General features: G+C 49.8%; 1 protein-coding gene across 1 annotated transcript in view; it reads right to left on the bottom strand.

Annotated features, from left to right (window-relative positions):
• The window catches only part of CCDC15 (coiled-coil domain containing 15), a 44508-nt gene extending 31741 nt beyond the window's left edge, over positions 1-12767 (bottom strand). Inside the window, exons 1-2 of the mRNA XM_075606605.1 lie at positions 12513-12767; positions 7048-7206 (exon numbers count right to left, since the gene is read on the bottom strand). Of these exons, the coding sequence (XP_075462720.1) occupies positions 7048-7206; positions 12513-12728 (375 nt within the window). The 5' untranslated portion in view covers positions 12729-12767. The remainder of the gene's footprint in view (positions 1-7047; positions 7207-12512) is intronic.
• Positions 12768-17498: the final 4731 nt, after the last annotated feature.

Genomic DNA, 17498 nt, shown 5'->3' with positions numbered 1-17498 from the left:
CGGGATTGCAGGGGTGGTGTGCGTGAAGGGCGGCGTGCGTTAAGGGCAGTGAGGGGGGGAGGGGGCGGGCGAAGGGCAGGGAGGGGGCGGGCGAAGGGCAGGGAGGGGGCGGGCGAAGGGCAGGGAGGGGGCGGGCGAAGGGCAGGGAGGGGGCGGGCGAAGGGCAGGGAGGGGGCGGGCGAAGGGCAGGGAGGGGGGGCGGGAAGGCGAAGGACAGGGAGGGGGCGGGCGGGCGAAGGGCAGGGAGGGGGCGGGCGAAGGGCAGGGATGGGGCGGGTGGGCGAAGGGCAGGGAGGGTTGGGGCGGGCAAAGGGCAGTGAGGGTTGGGGCGGGCAAAGGGCAGGGAGGGGGGAGGCGGGCAAAGGGCAGGGAGGGGGGAGGCGGGCAAAGGGCAGGGAGGGGGGAGGCGGGCAAAGGGCAGGGAGGGGGGAGGCGGGCAAAGGGCAGGGAGGGGGGGCGGGCAAAGGGCAGGGAGGGCGAAGGGCAGGGAGGGGGGGCGGGCAAAGGGCAGGGAGGGCGGGCGAAGGGCAGGGAGGGGGCGCGGGCAAAGGGAAGGGAGGGGAGGCGGGTGAAGGGCAGGGAGGGGGGGCGGGCGAAGGGCAGGGAGGGGGGGCGGGCGAAGGGCAGGGAGGGGGGGCGGGCGAAGGGCAGGGAGGGGGGTCGGGCGAAGGGCAGGGAGGGGGAGTGAAAGTGAGGAGGGGGGGTGAAAGTGATGGAGGGGGGTGAAAGCGAGGGAGGGGGGGTGAAAGCGAGGGAGGGGGGGGTGAAAGTGAGGGAGGGGGAGGTGAAAGTGAGGGAGGGGGGGTGAAAGTGAGGGAGGGGGGGTGAAAGTGAGGGAGGGGGGGTGAAAGTGAGGAGGGGGGGAAGTGAGGGGGGGGTGAAAGTGAGGGAGGGGGGTGAAAGTGAGGGAGGGGGGGTGAAAGTGAGGGAGGGGGGTGAAAGTGAGGGAGGGGGGGTGAAAGTGAGGGAGGGGGGGTGAAAGTGAGGGAGGGGGGTGAAAGTGAGGGAGGGGGGGTGAAAGTGAGGGAGGGGGGGGTGAAAGTGAGGGAGGGGGGGGTGAAAGTGAGGGAGGGGGGGTGAAAGTGAGGGAGGGGGGTGAAAGTGAGGGAGGGGGTGAAAGTGAGGCACAAATTGTTGGCAGGAGTAAAATGTCCCTATCCACACACACGGCGGGAGTGAGAGGTGGTGGAGAGTGGAACTGGCGCAGATCCGAGGAGGCTGCTTGGCCCCCCAGCGGCCATGTCCCGGCCACCGGCGGTCAGTGAGCGCCGGGGAGGGAAGTTAAGCGTTGGCGGCTGGGACAGGAGGGCCGCACCGCCCGTGAGGAAGAGGAGGGAGGAAGCCCTAGTTGTAACAGGGAGGAAGAAGTGCTAGGAAAGCTAGATGACAAAAGAAAAACAGACCTTAGGCACTTGAAATCTTCCGTGTACTCCTCGTGACAGGCTGGGCTCCAACAGCAACACAAACAGACCGTCGTCACGGCCGTGCGTCGCTGCGTAATGACGTCACCAACGCGTTTCGTGTCACATGACACTTCATAGGGGTTTGGCCATAAGCTCTTAAGGAGGAACTAATATACCTCCCCTGGTTCATATATCAACCAATGAAGAACCTTGTCTAGTTGTTGGCAATCAACCATCCAATCAACATCATAACATAACAACATGAATTTATACACTGACAATATACCAAAATCGAAAATAAGAACTATGAATACAAAAAGAAACAAAAAATGAATGAAAAACCAATGAATAAAAAAACATAACCAAACACAATTTAATAATGGCTATTAATTAGTCTAATGTTAACCACGTCACAGCATGCTGAAAAAAATCAAATTGATCAGAGCTGTGAGACTCTAAATACCTTTCAATTACACCCTATGTCTATATTATTTAAAATTATATATAATATAAAAGACAAGAGATGAATGATAGTCATACCAAAACCAAATGATAATGATAGTAGATCGCAGCTTGTCATAGTTTACCCTTAAGTGTCAGAGTGAAACTCGCAGGACGCTTATAGGTAGGTGAAGATATAAAACACCTCATAACCTAGTTAAAAGAAAACCATATGGACAAGTGAAATTAGTCATAAAGGGTGAATTATATATGAACACCAATATACTCATACATTTGCACAATAAGTACTTATATAATACTCCAAAATGAATGCATCATACATCAATTCCTAATGTTCAATAAAACCATAGTAGGAGATGTTATAAACTAAATATGTTTATAGAAACATCGCAGCCTACTAATTCAATAATTGGGTCAGAGCCAAGCTCTCAGGACCCAATCTCCTTATAATTTATAAAATCGAAAGGTTAGTGCTATCTGCGGTGAATCTGATTGGTCCTCAGCCTCTGGCCAAACAGATTGGTGGGTCTGACGTCACCCAACTGCCACTCTCTTCCCCCTCGGACACAGACACGGACGGACACACACACACACACACACACCTCTCTCTCTCTCCCTCCCCGGCGCTCAGCTCTCTCTCCCTCCCCGGCGCTCAGCTCACCTCTCTCTCCCTCCCCGGCGCTCAGCTCAGCTCTCTCTCCCTCCCCGGCGCTCAGCTCACCTCTCTCTCCCTCCCCGGCGCTCACCTCTCTCTCCCTCCCCGGCGCTCAGCTCTCTCTCCCTCCCCGGCGCTCAGCTCTCTCTCCCTCCCCGGCGCTCAGCTCACCTCTCTCCCTCCCCGGCGCTCAGCTCTCTCTCCCTCCCCGGCGCTCAGCTCTCTCTCCCTCCCCGGCGCTCAGCTCACCTCTCTCTCCCTCCCCGGCGCTCAGCTCACCTCTCTCTCCCTCCCCGGCGCTCAGCTCACCTCTCTCTCCCTCCCCGGCGCTCACCTCTCTCTCCCTCCCCGGCGCTCACCTCTCTCTCCCTCCCCGGCGCTCACCTCTCTCTCCCTCCCCGGCGCTCACCTCTCTCTCCCTCCCCGGCGCTCACCTCTCTCTCCCTCCCCGGCGCTCACCTCTCTCTCCCTACCCGGCGCTCAGCTCACCTCTCTCTCCCTCCCCGGCGCTCAGCTCACCTCTCTCTCCCTCCCCGGCGCTCAGCTCACCTCTCTCTCCCTCCCCGGCGCTCAGCTCTCTCTCCCTCCCCGGCGCTCAGCTCTCTCTCCCTCCCCGGCGCTCACCTCTCTCTCCCTCCCCGGCGCTCAGCTCACCTCTCCCTCCCCGGCGCTCAGCTCACCTCTCCCTCCCCGGCGCTCAGCTCACCTCTCCCTCCCCGGCGCTCAGCTCACCTCTCCCTCCCCGGCGCTCAGCTCACCTCTCCCTCCCCGGCGCTCAGCTCACCTCTCCCTCCCCGGCGCTCAGCTCACCTCTCCCTCCCCGGCGCTCAGCTCACCTCTCCCTCCCCGGCGCTCAGCTCACCTCTCCCTCTCTCTCCCTCCCCGGCGCTCAGCTCACCTCTCCCTCTCTCTCCCTCCCCGGCGCTCAGCTCACCTCTCCCTCTCTCTCCCTCCCCGGCGCTCAGCTCACCTCTCCCTCTCTCTCCCTCCCCGGCGCTCAGCTCACCTCTCCCTCTCTCTCCCTCCCCGGCGCTCAGCTCACCTCTCCCTCTCTCTCCCTCCCCGGCGCTCAGCTCACCTCTCCCTCTCTCTCCCTCCCCGGCGCTCAGCTCACCTCTCCCTCTCTCTCCCTCCCCGGCGCTCAGCTCACCTCTCCCTCTCTCTCCCTCCCCGGCGCTCAGCTCACCTCTCCCTCTCTCTCCCTCCCCGGCGCTCAGCTCACCTCTCCCTCTCTCTCCCTCCCCGGCGCTCAGCTCACCTCTCCCTCTCTCTCCCTCCCCGGCGCTCAGCTCACCTCTCCCTCTCTCTCCCTCCCCGGCGCTCAGCTCACCTCTCCCTCTCTCTCCCTCCCCGGCGCTCAGCTCACCTCTCCCTCTCTCTCCCTCCCCGGCGCTCAGCTCACCTCTCCCTCTCTCTCCCTCCCCGGCGCTCAGCTCACCTCTCCCTCTCTCTCCCTCCCCGGCGCTCAGCTCACCTCTCCCTCTCTCTCCCTCCCCGGCGCTCAGCTCACCTCTCCCTCTCTCTCCCTCCCCGGCGCTCAGCTCACCTCTCCCTCTCTCTCCCTCCCCGGCGCTCAGCTCACCTCTCCCTCTCTCTCCCTCCCCGGCGCTCAGCTCACCTCTCCCTCTCTCTCCCTCCCCGGCGCTCAGCTCACCTCTCCCTCTCTCTCCCTCCCCGGCGCTCAGCTCACCTCTCCCTCTCTCTCCCTCCCCGGCGCTCAGCTCACCTCTCCCTCTCTCTCCCTCCCCGGCGCTCAGCTCACCTCTCCCTCTCTCTCCCTCCCCGGCGCTCAGCTCACCTCTCCCTCTCTCTCCCTCCCCGGCGCTCAGCTCACCTCTCCCTCTCTCTCCCTCCCCGGCGCTCAGCTCACCTCTCCCTCTCTCTCCCTCCCCGGCGCTCAGCTCACCTCTCCCTCTCTCTCCCTCCCCGGCGCTCAGCTCACCTCTCCCTCTCTCTCCCTCCCCGGCGCTCAGCTCACCTCTCCCTCTCTCTCCCTCCCCGGCGCTCAGCTCACCTCTCCCTCTCTCTCCCTCCCCGGCGCTCAGCTCACCTCTCCCTCTCTCTCCCTCCCCGGCGCTCAGCTCACCTCTCCCTCTCTCTCCCTCCCCGGCGCTCAGCTCACCTCTCCCTCTCTCTCCCTCCCCGGCGCTCACCTCTCCCTCTCTCTCCCTCCCCGGCGCTCACCTCTCCCTCTCTCTCCCTCCCCGGCGCTCAGCTCACCTCTCTCTCCCTCCCCGGCGCTCAGCTCACCTCTCTCTCCCTCCCCGGCGCTCAGCTCACCTCTCTCTCCCTCCCCGGCGCTCAGCTCACCTCTCTCTCCCTCCCCGGCGCTCAGCTCTCTCTCCCCGGCGCTCAGCTCTCTCTCCCCGGCGCTCAGCTCAGCTCTCCCTCCCCGGCGCTCAGCTCTCCCTCCCCGGCGCTCAGCTCTCCCTCCCCGGCGCTCAGCTCTCCCTCCCCGGCGCTCAGCTCTCCCTCCCCGGCGCTCAGCTCTCTCTCCCCGGCGCTCAGCTCTCTCTCCCCGGCGCTCAGCTCTCTCTCCCCGGCGCTCAGCTCTCTCTCCCCGGCGCTCAGCTCTCTCTCCCCGGCGCTCAGCTCTCTCTCCCCGGCGCTCAGCTCTCTCTCCCCGGCGCTCAGCTCTCTCTCCCCGGCGCTCAGCTCTCCCTCCCCGGCGCTCAGCTCTCCCTCCCCGGCGCTCAGCTCTCCCTCCCCGGCGCTCAGCTCTCCCTCCCCGGCGCTCAGCTCTCTCTCCCCGGCGCTCAGCTCTCTCTCCCCGGCGCTCAGCTCTCTCTCCCCGGCGCTCAGCTCTCTCTCCCCGGCGCTCAGCTCTCTCTCCCCGGCGCTCAGCTCTCTCTCCCCGGCGCTCAGCTCTCCCTCCCCGGCGCTCAGCTCTCCCTCCCCGGCGCTCAGCTCTCCCTCCCCGGCGCTCAGCTCTCCCTCCCCGGCGCTCAGCTCTCCCTCCCCGGCGCTCAGCTCTCCCTCCCCGGCGCTCAGCTCTCTCTCCCCGGCGCTCAGCTCTCTCTCCCCGGCGCTCAGCTCTCTCTCCCCGGCGCTCAGCTCTCTCTCCCCGGCGCTCAGCTCTCTCTCCCCGGCGCTCAGCTCTCTCTCCCCGGCGCTCAGCTCTCTCTCCCCGGCGCTCAGCTCTCTCTCCCCGGCGCTCAGCTCTCTCTCCCCGGCGCTCAGCTCTCTCTCCCCGGCGCTCAGCTCTCTCTCCCCGGCGCTCAGCTCTCTCTCCCCGGCGCTCAGCTCTCTCTCCCCGGCGCTCAGCTCTCTCTCCCTCCCCGGCGCTCAGCTCTCTCTCCCTCCCCGGCGCTCAGCTCTCTCTCCCTCCCCGGCGCTCAGCTCTCTCTCCCTTCCCGGCGCTCAGCTCTCTCTCCCTCCCCGGCGCTCAGCTCTCTCTCCCTCCCCGGCGCTCAGCTCTCTCTCCCTCCCCGGCGCTCAGCTCTCTCTCCCTCCCCGGCGCTCAGCTCTCTCTCCCTCCCCGGCGCTCAGCTCTCTCTCCCTCCCCGGCGCTCAGCTCTCTCTCCCTCCCCGGCGCTCAGCTCTCTCTCCCTCCCCGGCGCTCAGCTCTCTCTCCCTCCCCGGCGCTCACTGCCTTGCTGCTGCTTCCTGACCAATCCCCTGCCCTGTCTCAAAGCTGTTCTGACAAAGTAAAAGCTAATTGGCAAGAAATAAACACTTGGCAAGCTGCCAAAAATTCCAGGCATTACTGAATGAATAATGCCCAGAATTTTAACCAGAGAGCATGGAATTCAATAATGCCCAGAATTTTACAGATTTTGTCTATAATATAGGATACTGTAAATAAACATATATGTACCGTAGGCATTTAAGCATGATCTTGCAAAATATACAAAATTACGTGTATCCTTTGCCTTAATCCTTTGAGTGCCCCACAACGTTGCTACAACTTAATGGGTTCGGACACCCTGGTTCCCCCATGACATAGTAGCTGTGAAAAACAAAAATGCTCATCGTCTAACTGGAGATTGCGTCCTGTGTTCCTATGGAGCTCAGGACGTCATCTACAATGATGGTGGACGGAAGGGGTATGACTCCTCCCATTCCATCTTCAGTGACGGAGCGGCCACACGATCGTAAATGCCAGAGGGGCCGCGGTACTTTGGCCTCATAATCCCTCTGGTACGTAGAGTTAACGCAGCTGTCCTCCCTAATCTTTTATCTTTATTATTTTTTAGGATGGAAACTGGAGTTAAATACTTACAGGTGAAGTTATAGGGTTTAAAATTACCCTCCATGGGAACAAATGACTTTCAGATCTCATGCCAGCAGCAAGCGGCAACAACATTGGTTGTGGCTTCCTAATGAACAGACATTCCGATCCCCTGTAAAAAACAGCAATACCAGTAACTTCCCCAGTAAGTATTTTGGGAACCATGGGGTCAGTGTATCCGAAAATAGCCTGGTTGAACTCTGGAGGATCCCCAAGTCCAAATCCGTAAAAAAAGTTAAGTAACAAGGGTTTGCCGAGGCGGGTGGGGGGAAATTGCTGATTTAAGTAGAAGAAACGCTTCTTACTGCATCATAGGACTTCTGGAGTTGCTGTTTTTTCCTCATTTTGACATGCTGATTCACCCGACGCTTCACTTCCCCTTGAAAACGTCTCAGCCTTTCCTGCTTGTCCTTTTGATACTGTATTAGCTCTTCTTCAATATGGTGTGCTGAGACCTTCGGACAAAAAGAGGTTTGCAAAGTTTAACAAGAGAGATGTAAATTGCCTTCATTGTAAATATAAAAAGCAAGATGAAGTTCTCTCTTTTAGGAGAATTCAGTCGTTTGTGTTAGTAGTGATATGCACGTTTTACTTACACTTTATCGATCCATAATCATGAAGGTATATTGTCCAAAAAATAAAACTCTCAGTGTGCTATTTAGAGAAGCAATACATTATCTACCTTCCTTCTACCGAATGCTCACAACATATTTTAAACAACTAATATACAGTACATTACTTGGAGCTGGGCTGCAATCAAATGAGCTTTTAAGCCCAAATTCCATTTTAAAATCTACATCTAATGTGTTTCTGGATATACAGTAGCAAACTGAAGTGTTAAAGATTTCTATTTAAAAATAAATTTTGGAAGCTAAACAGGGGCAGATCTACGTTTCGAGTATGAATATCTGCAGTGGCCTATAGACTAGAGGAGCCAGCTCTACTTGTGTAGTATGTATTCAACCTAAGCTGAAAAATATCTCCAAACTATTGAGACTGTCTTGTAGCAACATTGATGGTAACCAAGTATCATGTGGGCACCTTAATACTGTGTATCATAATTATTTGCATGAAGGGAAAGGGTTAAGTTGCCAAGTTTTGTATGATGTGGCATATATAGTACAAAAACGAAGGCTGCTGCTCAAGTGCCCCTATTTACTAATATTGTAGTGCTGCCAGTATATACAATATCTGATCAAATGGACCTTTTTTTCGTTGACATTATTGATGTTTATAATACCTGTATCATGTCATTGCCAAGACTACAATACTGGTAATTTGTTTGAATATACTAAAAACATCACTTGTGAGCACATTTGCATGTTTCAGACAGGTCTGCTAGCCTGTCTTTCGACATTATCGCTTAGCATACAATCCTTTCACTGCAGCCAGGGATCTGGGTAATGACATGCAAATGAGCACCAACAGTGTCACCTTTGGAAAAATTAAATAGTTTCCTTTAAAGGGGATGTACAGTTAAAAAAAAAAAAAAACCCTTTCCTTTTTACACTGAGTAAAATGATCATGTATAGTTCTGAAAATTGTCAGGAGTGGAACCTGTGAAATTACCTTACCGTTGAACCCCTTTTCTGCCACAGGGGCCAGAAAATGGATTAAAGTCTCAGGTACTTCTCAACCTTCCTGTTCCTTTTTGTGTAGTTTTGTTGCCTTAAGAATTCAAATACTTTCCCACTGTTCTGAATCAGACATTCATTGTAGTTTACTGCATTGTCATTTTCGTTATGCAAGCACTTTCTTTAATATATGACATTGTTAAAAACCTCTCTCTCTCCCCCCCTCCTAGGGGAAAAAGATATAAGACCGACTGTGATGTTGTGGGACTCTCGTCAGGTTCGCGGCCATCTCCTTGACTGGCGATCCGGCAGCCAGCAGCAACCCAGGGAAAGATACCCTGGATGTGTAGCTAGATTTGTTTTCTCTTTTCTCTTCGCTTTTCTCCCTGTCTCCCTCTATAGTTTTTGCAATTATAGGGTCTGTTTTATATACGATTTGGAGTCTACTGCCAGCCCCCTGGGTGCCGGTCTACTACAACTGTGGATGAAACCGGTGAACACACCGGCGATGGTTGAGGGGACTTTGGCCCAAAGACTTGGAAAGGCTGGGGGCTTTTTGTTTTTAGACACAGGGGACACCATACCTCATGGAGAAGCCAAGAGCAATCAAAAATTTAAGGTTAATAGACAAACATGGAATTCAAGGAGGAACATGGAATGCAAACTATTTAACTAACCTTTGATTCCGAACTCAAGACCATATACTAATCAACTCAGCAGACATTAAACAAGTTTCATACAAAATAGAAATTAATAAAGCAAGATAAATTCTTAGGTCACATAAAACATTTCCACACCTGCCTGTCTTCAGACTGACTTATCTTCTTATAGAAGAGGCAGCTAATCATTTTCCAATATAATTTCTAACTTAATACTAAATTGCTTATGTTAACTAGTTACAGGCTGAACATATATGTACTGTATGTAGACAATAAACCATCTTTATTATTTAGGCTTGAAATCATCCTATCTTTATGAAATATCTTTTGAGAAAACTCTGTAAATGGTTAGCTCTGTTTTTCGTTTGCAAAGTAATTTTGGTGCCATCATTAATTAAAAAGATAAACATAAAAAGCGGATTTGATTAAATCCACTGGTACCATGCAACAAAAAGCGATACATATTCATTTTGCACATGATAGACATAAGTAACCACTTTAAGGGTGATTGAACCCTTCTAGTAAAGACAATTACATGTAGTTTACAAATTATATATATATATATATATATATATATATATATATATTAGAAAAGAAAGAGAAAAAGCGCCCGATCCTTGTATAAAATCAGATATAAAATATTTAATAAATCATGGACAGACAAATGTACACTCACACTTTGTCAATAAAAATAAGACATGTTATGGGACCAGCCCATGCACCAGATCGAAGACTCCACAGTTCACCTCCGTACGATTTCATGATCCCCTGATGAAATCCGCTGAGACGGAGGAAACGCGTAGGGTCACGTGGCATAGAAACTACTACGGTGGTCGAGCAGTCCAGACGCCAGAGTGAGGACGTCAGTGAAGGTTTCCCTGGTCCCTGATTCGTGAGAGAGTAATGGCGGCCGCACTGAACAGAAAAGTTCTGGTCTAAAGGGAGAAAAACCTATTTCGGTGATTGCGGCAGCAGCAACGTTCATTTGCAGGCATTTCGGACGCAATCGTACGGAGGTGAACTGTGGAGTCTTCGATCTGGTGCATGGGCTGGTCCCATAACATGCCTTATTTTTATTGACAAAGTGTGAAGTGTACATTTGTCTGTCCATGATTTATTAAATATTTTATATTTGATTTTATACAAGGATCGGGCGCTTTTTCTCTTTCTTTTCTAATAGGTTCGTTGGGAGTTTGGTGAGCCCAAGAAGAAGCAGCCTGGACTTTAATATTGTCACTTTCATGGACATCTATGGACTTAAGTATTGATTCATTTTTTCATATTTTTTGATGTTTATTTTTACAATTTTACATTCTTATATATGTAATTTACTTTTTTAATTACATATCAATTTTTTCATTTTTTTAGTTCATAGGTCACATAAGTGTGATTATCCCATTATTTTTCATCTTTATTCATTTTTCATATACACTTTTTTCTTTTATTTTTTGGCATATTATTATTTTAACACATTTTTATTATTTGTTTCTTACCACAAGTCTATTGATATGTCATATTGTAATTAGGCATCTGTGCTGGGTGCAACATCTTGCCATATCAGATCAGGGCTGCAGCAATTTGGGTGTAGTCTGTGTAAGGCGCTGTCTTTATTATTGTTATATATATATATATATATACACACACACACACATATATATATAGTTTGGACCCGCCATACTGAATTGCCCCTCAGTCAGTATAACTCTGCAGCTCCAATGTATCCCGATATTAATAAAAGGTATACAACAAGAAATAAATAAGTCCAGAGGGTTAAGTTGGCCAAAGGTTTAACTAAATTATCCTTTTTCAAGAGATATATAGGTTTTCACTGTGTATTTTTGTCACATTGGATGTTGCTCTGGAATTCTTTGTTTCTTGTTGTATACATTTAGCCACACCCAGTAGAACTCTTTTTGACACACACACACACACATACATACATACATATTTGTAATTTTGGGGGGTTTCTGAGAGCTTGATGGGTATCTGAAACGCGTTAATTAGCGCAAAGGGACCCCCTGCTCCCCGAGATACATGTGAAGGTGATGCCGGTATCTCACTTTTGTTTAAAGACTCCGTGGGCTAATAGGAAGCAGCAAAGGATGACATTAGTGTTTCCTATTGTCCTGCGGAACCTTTACAATATAGTCATTTTCTGTGTCCAGCAAGGGCTGCTATTGGCATCACCTTCTCATACAAGTATCTCAGGAAGCAGGGGCCCCCAAAACTGAAATCAATGTGGTTCAGCTCCAGAGACACCCTTCTTCAAACACAGTAACAAAAAACAAGAGGTAAAGCTTGGTTAACACATGACAGTGCAGACGCATACATGCACAGGTTTGAATGCTATATGCATCACAGCCCATATTTACTAAGCAATGCTATAGAGTATAGACCATAAGACACCTCCCTACACTCCAAAGTATCTTGCAGCTCATTCACATGGATAGGCTGCCAGATGTCTTATGACATAGATCTGCTTAGTAAATGTGGGTCCATGCTTTCTTGCATTAACATACCAAAGCGACAACCAGCAACTACAATAACCGTAAAATACTACAACTGGGACTACCAGCATAATAAATGACAATGCTTATTTAATGATGTATCCAGCTTTACAGGCATACCCCACATTAACGTACGCAATGGGTCCAGAGCATGTATGTAAAGCGAAAATGTACTTAAAGTGAAGCACTACCTTTTTTCCACTTATCGATGCATGTACTGTACTGTACTTGTCATTCACATGCATAACTGATGTAAATAACGCATGTGCAACAGGCTCTATAGCAGGGGGGCGCAAACTTTTTTCCCTGCGCCCCCCTGACGGCTGTCCCCTCGCTCCCGCTCCCCCCCCAACCCCAACTTACCCGCGCTCTGGCGTAATGACGTCACGTTGCCATAGCAACGTGACGTCACATGACCTCGCAGCGTCATTTTGACGCCGCGTTGCCATGGCGGCGCAGGGAGGAAGCCGCCGGAGCCACGGTAAGTTAGGTTTACAGAGGCCCTGCAGCTCCCCCGGCACTTAATTTAAGTGCCTTCGGTAAGCGCGCGGGGCCTCTGTAAACCCCGCGCCCCCCGTCGGCAGTGTCGCGCCCCCCCTGGGGGTCGCGCCCCACAGTTTGCGCACCGCTGCTCTATAGTCTACACGCTTGCGTACAGCTTTGGTACAGGTAGGGAGCCGGTATTGCTGTTCAGGACGTGCTGACAGGCGCATGCGCGAGCTGCCGTTTGCCTATTGGGCGATATTTCCTAACTCGCGAGTGTACTTAAAGTGAGTGTCCTTAAACCGGGGTATGCCTGTATTTTTCCTAGTGATAACACAACATAGGATTTAACAGCTTTAATAGTACGGAATATTCCATGAGATGGGACAATGTGTCTACATATGTACTAAATACATGTTTACACTCTCATACAATATCAGCTACAGTTAAGTGAACCTTTCAATGCTGCTTTAAAACAGAATTTGTGACTTGGTCCTAAAGTTATGGCAGGTGGCATTCACATAGCGCACTCACTCACCAGAGCCTCGCTCTCTTCCTCTTTCCCCCATTGATCCCGGCCGTGTTCAACCCAGGCTCCCACCGCCGCTATGGCCGATGGGTTCCTGTCCGCCAGCACTTCCTGATTCACCACCAGCCTCGATTGCTTCACTCTCTCTATGACCGGGTCTTGACTGCTGCGACAACGCGGCTTCCCTTTCTCTGGGACCCGGCGAGGCGGCCCCATTCTGTGCATAAGCAGCAACAGACACTTTCAAACTGCCGCGTCTCCTACTGTCACCATGGCAACAACATCCAAGCGAAGCGCCTCCTACCCGCTTCCGGCTGCCCTTAGAGATGACGAATGATTGGATAACTAAAATGCCAATCAAAACGCTCTGCACTCAAGAGAAACGTGATAGGTGGTATTGTCACAGCATTATAAATCTGCATTGAGTCGTGGCATATGATTGGTTCAGCAGTTTTGTCTATTGAGAGTCATATATAAACAGTAGAGATAATGTGGGGTTGTATGTACCATTGCACCAGCGGTTGTATGTACCATTGCACCAGTGTGGTCCTATATAATACTGTATCTTGAAATAATCTTTAATCCGTGTTTCATTGTGTTGACATTTACTTCGATGTATTTTTTAGATTCCTGCACAACTAAATTATTTTTTTTAATTATTTTAAAATGACAATATAGTATATTAAATTAATACTTTCCCATTTTTTTTCTTTGAGATTTTTCTTTTCTGTACACTAATCTTATTTGGGGTTCTCTGACTGATTAGATGAGGCTCTTAGCAAAAAATATGGCTTTTTTTTTTTTTAGCTCATGCAAATACACCTCATAATTCAGTGATATAAAAGCGTTTGCTTTTTGAGCAGTAGTTAAACCATTAATAATGCAGTGCTATATTCTCTGCATCCAACAACAACCATGCAGCACTGACAGATCATCCATCATTGAGCAAATGAAAAGAGGTACACTTTAGCTCCTATGTTTATGTGGGATACAGGAGTTCACAATCAAGCGAGTACCTCCTATGAAGGTAGCAGAACACATGCAAGATCAAGTTACTAATGTAGCCCCCTTTCCCTGTGACTACGGCTGAGTCCCCTGTGCCGTTGAGCGCGCTGACCGCGCGGTGCTTAACAAGGTTGCTTCTGGCTATTAGCACGCCCGCTTGTGCGCGGGCACGGACGCTCACCCGCGCTTGCGTAAACCAAAAAATCTGACTTTGAACCGCGCTAAGCTTGCCTGTACCACCCCCCACGCACGCTTGTCAAATAGTAAGGACACTCGGTGCTCATACTTGGAGAGTTGGTGATGTCACCGCTCTCCAAGCATGAGCGTGCTCAGCGGCACAGGGGACTCAGCTTCAGGGACTATGCATGCTGGGAATTACCTGCATGGCTCACAGGAGGCTTAAGCCTCTGCCACTGGGAGTCTGGGGTTGCCTCGTTTCTCGGGTGACAGCGCCTCCACCTGGGAGGGATCCTAGTACAGCAGGATAACCCCTCACAGGAACAAATATAACCAGTAAACACACACACACACACACCAGGTTTATAACAATGGTATCTACTAACCACATACAAAACAAGAAGATGATGAGACAGCCAGTCTCAAACTAATGCTACACAACCTGCAGCAACAGGTTAATGGATGCAATCCAAATATATACAGTCAGCTTGATAGTATAAAAGGAGCTAGATCGTGACCATTAATAGTGCTTTAGTGAGTGTCATATTAAGTGACAGATGATGTTATGAACAAACCCCCTTTGTTGACAAAATAAGTCTGTCAGCAATCCAATCGGGGTAATGTCATTTGTAACTGTGAGGGAAAGGAGATGCACGAGTCGCAGGTAAATGAATGGATCCCAATTGAAAGCGGACCCTCCCCACTCCACTCTCTCCTAAGGCTAAAGTTGTAGATTGCCCCCTCTGTGTGTAAATGAATGATAATAGTAGCAGTATTGAAAGAAGTCACTACTCCCAGCACATAGGACCGATCCGAAGTCCCATAAGAATGCGTGCGTCTTCGTTTTGATATTGAAGCAAATGAGAGTCCCGAGCAGCCAAGCAGTCAGGCAGAGGAGAGCACAGCTCTAGAAAAACCGGGAACCAGGATAAGATGCCAATACAAAGTAGGATTTATTCTTGTGAGGAATTCATGCACAACACATGCATTGAACAGGAGTCATCTTAGGCGTTTCGTACTGTTTAAGCGCTTTATCAAAGAGCGCGTAAACACCTAAGAGGATCACTCCTATTCAATGCCTGTGTTGAGCATGAATTCCTCACAAGAATAAATCCTACTTTTTATTGGCATCTTATCCTGGACTCTCATCTGCACATACAACACAACACAACAATAATGATAACAGTACACTCAATATACTATAGGGTGTATATATATCCCCAATGTACTTAGGGTGCGGAGGCACCAATATCACTGATGTCCTTCCTCAGTGCCAATGTAGCCCTACACCTGTGGCCCGTTGGTGCACGTTTACTTCCCTGGGCATTCCTGTACCCAGGTACAGCTGACTTTAAACAGAAGGATCCATCTGATCCCACGACGTGAGGTCTCCAAGAATCCTTCCGCTCCGCGTGCGTCCAATCCACCGCGTGGGGTGAACTCCCGTTGGAGGGTCTCACCTTTAGAGTCTCTGATATATATGTGCCTGGGTATGGTCCCAGAACGCAGGCCAAGCACACTGCGTGGTGTTACTTACTAATGCTGTACCTGTCACTATAAGCTAAAGTTAGCATCCTTATCTGGAGGGCCTTCTCTATAGCACCACAAGATGACAGGGTCATGGGCCTAGCTGGGACTTGGGGGGGGTTATCTGGCCTAGTCTGGGAGCTACTTGCACCAAGACACTACCTTGCAGTCCCTCTCCCTCAAGCGCACCAAAAGTATTTATCTTGCTGGCCGTGATTCTATGAGCTCATTCGGCTCTTGCTGCCCATGTGTTTAGCAGCCCCTGGGGCTGCTGGGACATATAGTCCCAAGCGGAGCCTGGCTAATGGCCACCGCACTTATTGTGCACTGCGCATGTGCAAGACTTCCATTGCGCATGCGCCAATATCCAAAATGGAGGCCCCCACTGCCGGGTGCTCCGCGGAGCTCCGGAGAACTGGAGCGCTCTCCCCGACTGCCCGCCGGGTCTATCCACCTCTCCGGCGTCCCCCACGCACCTCCACAGCTGTCTGTTTAATTATTCATTATCTGTTATACAGCTGTGTCCTCCATTTTCCACATACGGGATCCTCCTTCCCTCATCTCCCTGCATGATCGTATTCCGACGGATAACACCATTGAAACTTGTATCTGAGGTGGTCACTCCAGATAACCAAAAGCCGTGATTACTCACAGGAAGCATGCGTGAGACTGCTACTTGCATATTTATAATACGTTCATCAATACTCTGTTGCATTATGTGTATGTTTTTTCTTTTTATATTCCTGGATGTGAGTGTGCTCCTGAACCCGTGCCTCGATATCTCCTAAACAAAGCATCAGATTAAAAAAAAAAATAATAATTGGAAAGGGCAACCTAATGTAAAAGTAAAAAAACAAAATGCTAAATAAAATGGGAATTGGTGTGGATTGCTGCCTTAAGACAAACATTTTAATCAGTAAATAGCTGATATGCCTCTAATATACCGCCAGAGGGCGCCATTAAACAGTGAATAATCAACTTAACCAAAAGTAGTCTTTCTGATATTTTCTAGTTAGTTTATATGTACATAAATAATTCTTGTCTTGTATTATAATTTCTTGTATGATATCAATAGTTATGTTATAAACTTATTATATTAAAATCATGAACTGTTAAAATCTGTTCGGGGGCAGGTAAAGAAATATTTTGATCAATTTTGCACACTTCAGAACCAATAAGCTGATCAATTTAGCACACTTCAGAACCAATAAGCTTACAAAAAATACAGTACAAGACCACTGATGCTAAAAGTCAGTGAGACTGACAATAAACCATTGAGACTCTCTGGAAATCAGTGAGACATAACTGGCCTGAATCACTAAAGTATTAATTTTTCCAGTTAAGTGCAGGTCAGGAAACCTAAACACTGAATCACTGAAACAAATTAATCTTTTTGTCACAGGACCCCAAAAACAGATTACGTACCTGCTGAATACACACATTTGGAGGGTATGTGGGAGTTTTAAGAAGGATCACCATTTCCTCTTACATACAGGGCAGCACTGCTTGATGACACCATTAGACTGTACATATATTACAGTGTCACATAATGGGGAGAGTCTCTAACTTACAGGAACCAGGAACTATATCTAGGGTACCAAGCTAATAAAATGTACACAAGTAAATTGGACCAGCAATGCTCAATTATTGTTTCTTTTTTTCTGTAACAGCTTCTTTTGAAGTGCTTTAATAAATCAATTCTAGCTGCATTGAGGAGCATTTTCTCAGTATCCGTTCCCAAAAGTGCCCCTTTTGTCTCAGGAATAAATAAACTAATCTCCGTTGAGGTCTCAATAGCTTGGTGCAGCCTCCTCGCAGCACAGTGTGAAAAAATAAATTCCTTGCTTCCCAGGCAAAAACCATCATTTGAATGAATTAGATCGGGCAGTGTCTTGTTGATTTTTTTTCTCTCTCTTCCTTTGTTTCCATTAAGCACTTAGTACTATTTTACAAAAGCACTTCATGTCTAACATATCGTTTCAAATGTGGGATCAGAATGGCCCTAGTAAACTTCAGATCACTAATACTGATGTATTCATTGCTACTTACAGAACTGGCTGCTTCACCAGTATATAAAGAAACAGCTCAAGATAAACATGTCACAATATAAAGCAATTCCTGGCAAAACTGCCCAAAAAATAGCAAATTTTTTTCAAACAGAAAAGTCACCAATGTTACATTTACAGGTTTTTAGACATAAAGGGGCCTATGCAGAGAGCAGCGCTATTTCGAAATTCGCCATTTTTTGGAGAAAATCGCGCAGAAAGCAGCAGAAAATGGCGAGTT

This window comes from Ascaphus truei, chromosome 6 (genome assembly GCF_040206685.1).
Source record: "Ascaphus truei isolate aAscTru1 chromosome 6, aAscTru1.hap1, whole genome shotgun sequence".
Classification (NCBI taxonomy): Eukaryota; Metazoa; Chordata; class Amphibia; order Anura; family Ascaphidae; genus Ascaphus; species Ascaphus truei.
Note: the sequence above shows the minus strand (reverse complement) of the source record. Positions and strands in the feature narration are given on the sequence as shown.